The sequence below is a fragment of the Cariama cristata genome, unplaced genomic scaffold (assembly GCF_000690535.1).
Source record: "Cariama cristata isolate BGI_N322 unplaced genomic scaffold, ASM69053v1 scaffold15215, whole genome shotgun sequence".
NCBI lineage: Eukaryota > Metazoa > Chordata > Aves > Cariamiformes > Cariamidae > Cariama > Cariama cristata.
Window position 1 is genome coordinate 2,632 of NW_009618245.1, and position 2,846 is coordinate 5,477.

The 2,846-nt window shown below is 39.7% G+C and overlaps 2 protein-coding genes across 2 annotated transcripts in view; both read right to left on the minus strand.

Moving 5' to 3' along the window:
* Nucleotides 1–385: 385 nt before the first annotated feature.
* Nucleotides 386–1,999, minus strand: LOC104162129 (zinc finger protein 845-like). The gene has a single exon (XM_009700780.1). The coding sequence runs from the start codon at nt 1,997–1,999 to the stop codon at nt 386–388; it is 1,614 nt and encodes a 537-aa protein (XP_009699082.1).
* Nucleotides 2,000–2,465: 466 nt separating this feature from the next.
* The window catches only part of LOC104162130, a gene marked incomplete at its 5' end in the record, with an annotated part of 2,107 nt that continues 1,726 nt past the window's right edge, over nt 2,466–2,846 (minus strand). The window contains 2 exons of the mRNA XM_009700782.1: nt 2,466–2,476; nt 2,692–2,838. Coding sequence (XP_009699084.1) covers nt 2,466–2,476; nt 2,692–2,838 — 158 coding nt within the window. The remainder of the gene's footprint in view (nt 2,477–2,691; nt 2,839–2,846) is intronic.

Genomic DNA, 2,846 nt, shown 5'->3' on the forward strand with positions numbered 1-2,846 from the left:
ACTTCCTTCTCTCCCTTTAAATAATTCTTTCAGTTAGACAAGAGACTTTTTTTTAATTATTTTTTACAAGAAAATAAGTGGCACAGAATAACTGTTTAAACTGATGAACACTGGCCAAATCATAATTGATCTCATGATATTAAGAAGTTACTCAGGCATGAAAAAGTGCCTCCAAGACCTTCTTTAGCATAGCCTGTGCTAGAACTGAAACTCTCAGAAGAACCTGGAACAAACCAGGACCCCAAGTTTCACTCTCTGGACCAAAACGCTGGATGCATCCATTACCAGCCACGATTCTGGGGACAGCAGGGGAGTGTAAAGCAATGAACAAATTCAAGACATGCAAACCTCTCCAGAACCGAGTGCCAACTTGCAATTCCCAAGCTTATACTCCAAGCTTATGTTGCCGCTTATGCTTTTCCAGAAGTTTTTTGGTAGGCAGCATCACATTACACTTCCCACACCTATACTTTTTTGTGTGTGTTTTTACATGCTTTTGGAAAGCACGTTTATCTACCGTAGAAAAACTGCACCTTCTGCAGTGCAACTTTAAATGAGTCAGTAAGTGGCGCTTCAGGTGGCTAGATGTGCGGAAAGCAACAGCGCACTGACTGCACTTGAATGGCTTCTCCCCTGTATGAATCCTCAAGTGTGGCTTCAAGTTTCCATTGTGGGCTGTGGAATAGCCACACTCTTCACACCTGTATGTTTTGACAGGCAGTTGCTTTTGTTCGTTGAGACAGACAGCAGATGAGCCTTCCTCACAAGAGTGTGAAGCCAGATGCTGTTTCAAGGACAGCCATTTGTTTGTTGAATAGTCACATTTCCTGCACTTAAGATGCTCCACGTTAAAATGCGTGATTCTGTGTCTTTTCAGGTGACTGGAAGTACGAAACTTCTTCTGACAAACATTGCAGCCGTAAGGTTTCTCACCTGTGTGAGTTCTTACATGCAGTTCAAGGTTGCTTAAAATGCAAGTAGCATACTCACACTCTGCACATTGATAGAATCGTTGCTGACTTTGTGCTAACAGATTGTTTTCTTTGCCCCTCTGCACATCTGGCTGTACTCCACAGACTTCTGAACCAAGCAAGGAATGGACACTGTTTGAACCTTCCAAGGAACCAAAATCTCTTTCTGGACACATGCCTAGGTGCATTTCATGATGCAATTCAAGATTCTCTAAACGGTTATCTAGATACAGGCAATGACCAAACTCATATCCATTCTTTACATGAACAAGGCTGTGTTTCTGCAAATGGTTTGATGTTTTAAATGTCTTATTGCATTCTTTACACACAAACGGTCTTTCATCTGTATGTATTTTCAGGTGCAGCTTAAAGTCACTATGAACAGCAGTAGCATAACTGCAGTGTTGGCACTTGTATGTTTTGAATGTAGACAAATTGCAAGGCCATGTATCCTTTAAGTTTTCCACAAATTTATGATATGCATCATCATCTTGAACTTGTGAATGAGAAGCCTTAACACTGAAGAGAGGTTCCTCTTTGCAAACGATAGCGTCCATTTTGTATGAATTCAGAGGAACTTCTGATCTATTCCCAATAATAGGTAAGCTGTTGCTTCCATGGCTGTTTTCAGGGAATGTCTTTCCAGGGCATATTTTCTTATTGTCCTGCACATCACCTGCCTGCTCAAAGTCTACTTTTGAAGCCAGCATTCTCCCACTGAGAGAATCATTTTCTTTAACAGAAAGAGACAGAGAAACATGATCCTCGGAATCATTGTCAACTTTGCATATTTTGCTTTTATGACATTCATTGCTCTGATTCGTATAACCACTAGCAGTAGCCTGTTCATGAAATTTCTTATGAAAGCTGAGATGTCCTCTAGTGTAAAACACTGAGTTACACTCATCACATGCGTAATTCTTTAAAGGTCTTCGAGTTCTCTTTCTTCCACTTACAAAGTCAAGTTGCTGCCCTTGGCATGTTTCTTTGGCTGCATGCAATCTTCTGTGTCTCTTTAACCCAGTCATGCTTGTGAATGCTGACTGGCAGAACTCACAGGAATATGGTTTAGCCCTCGTGTGTACGTAGCTATGCCTTACCATGCTTGCAAAATATAATGAAAAAAAGGTGCAAAACCTGCACTGGTACAGCTTATACCCTGCATGCCAGTACATGTGATTTAACAGAAAAGATAAGTTAATGCAGGAGTAATCACACTGAGGACACTGGTAAGGTGGTCTCTCTTTATGTCCCCTCATGTGGTGAATAAAAATCCTAGGATTTGATGAAGCAAAGAAACAAATTTTGCAGGAAAAACTAACTGGCACACCCAGCGGTGTAAAGTCCCTTTCAATTTTGATGAAAAATTTCTCATATTTACTTTCTTTTTTCTTGGTCTCAGATTTTCTTTCTTCAGATCTTCCCTGCCTAATTTTTCTCGCATTTATTCTATTTTTTCTTGCCTTTTGCAACCTAGTCATTTTCTTATGAAATTTAAGGTGATTCTTAAGGTTGACAGAAAAGAAAAACGTTCTTTTACAAAAGCAGCATTTATGTATTTTCTTATCTTTATGAGCTGAATAAACGTGTTTCTTTAGACGTGCACTGCATTTATACACAGAACTACAAAATCTGCACTTCAATCTGTCATGCTTATTTATAGAACAAGATGCTTCAGAAAGAGGTTTGATGGTCACACTATGACTTAGCCATGCTAAACCTTCTTGCTGACTTTGCAATTCTTTTGGGCTTGCAGGAGGAGAAACATCTTTTTGTTGCCGGTATCTTTTTTTAGGAAATGGCGTTAATGTCTTATAAGTATGCCCTCCAGTAGTATTTAATTCAGCAGAAGTGGAAGCATTCATCTCTGGTTTC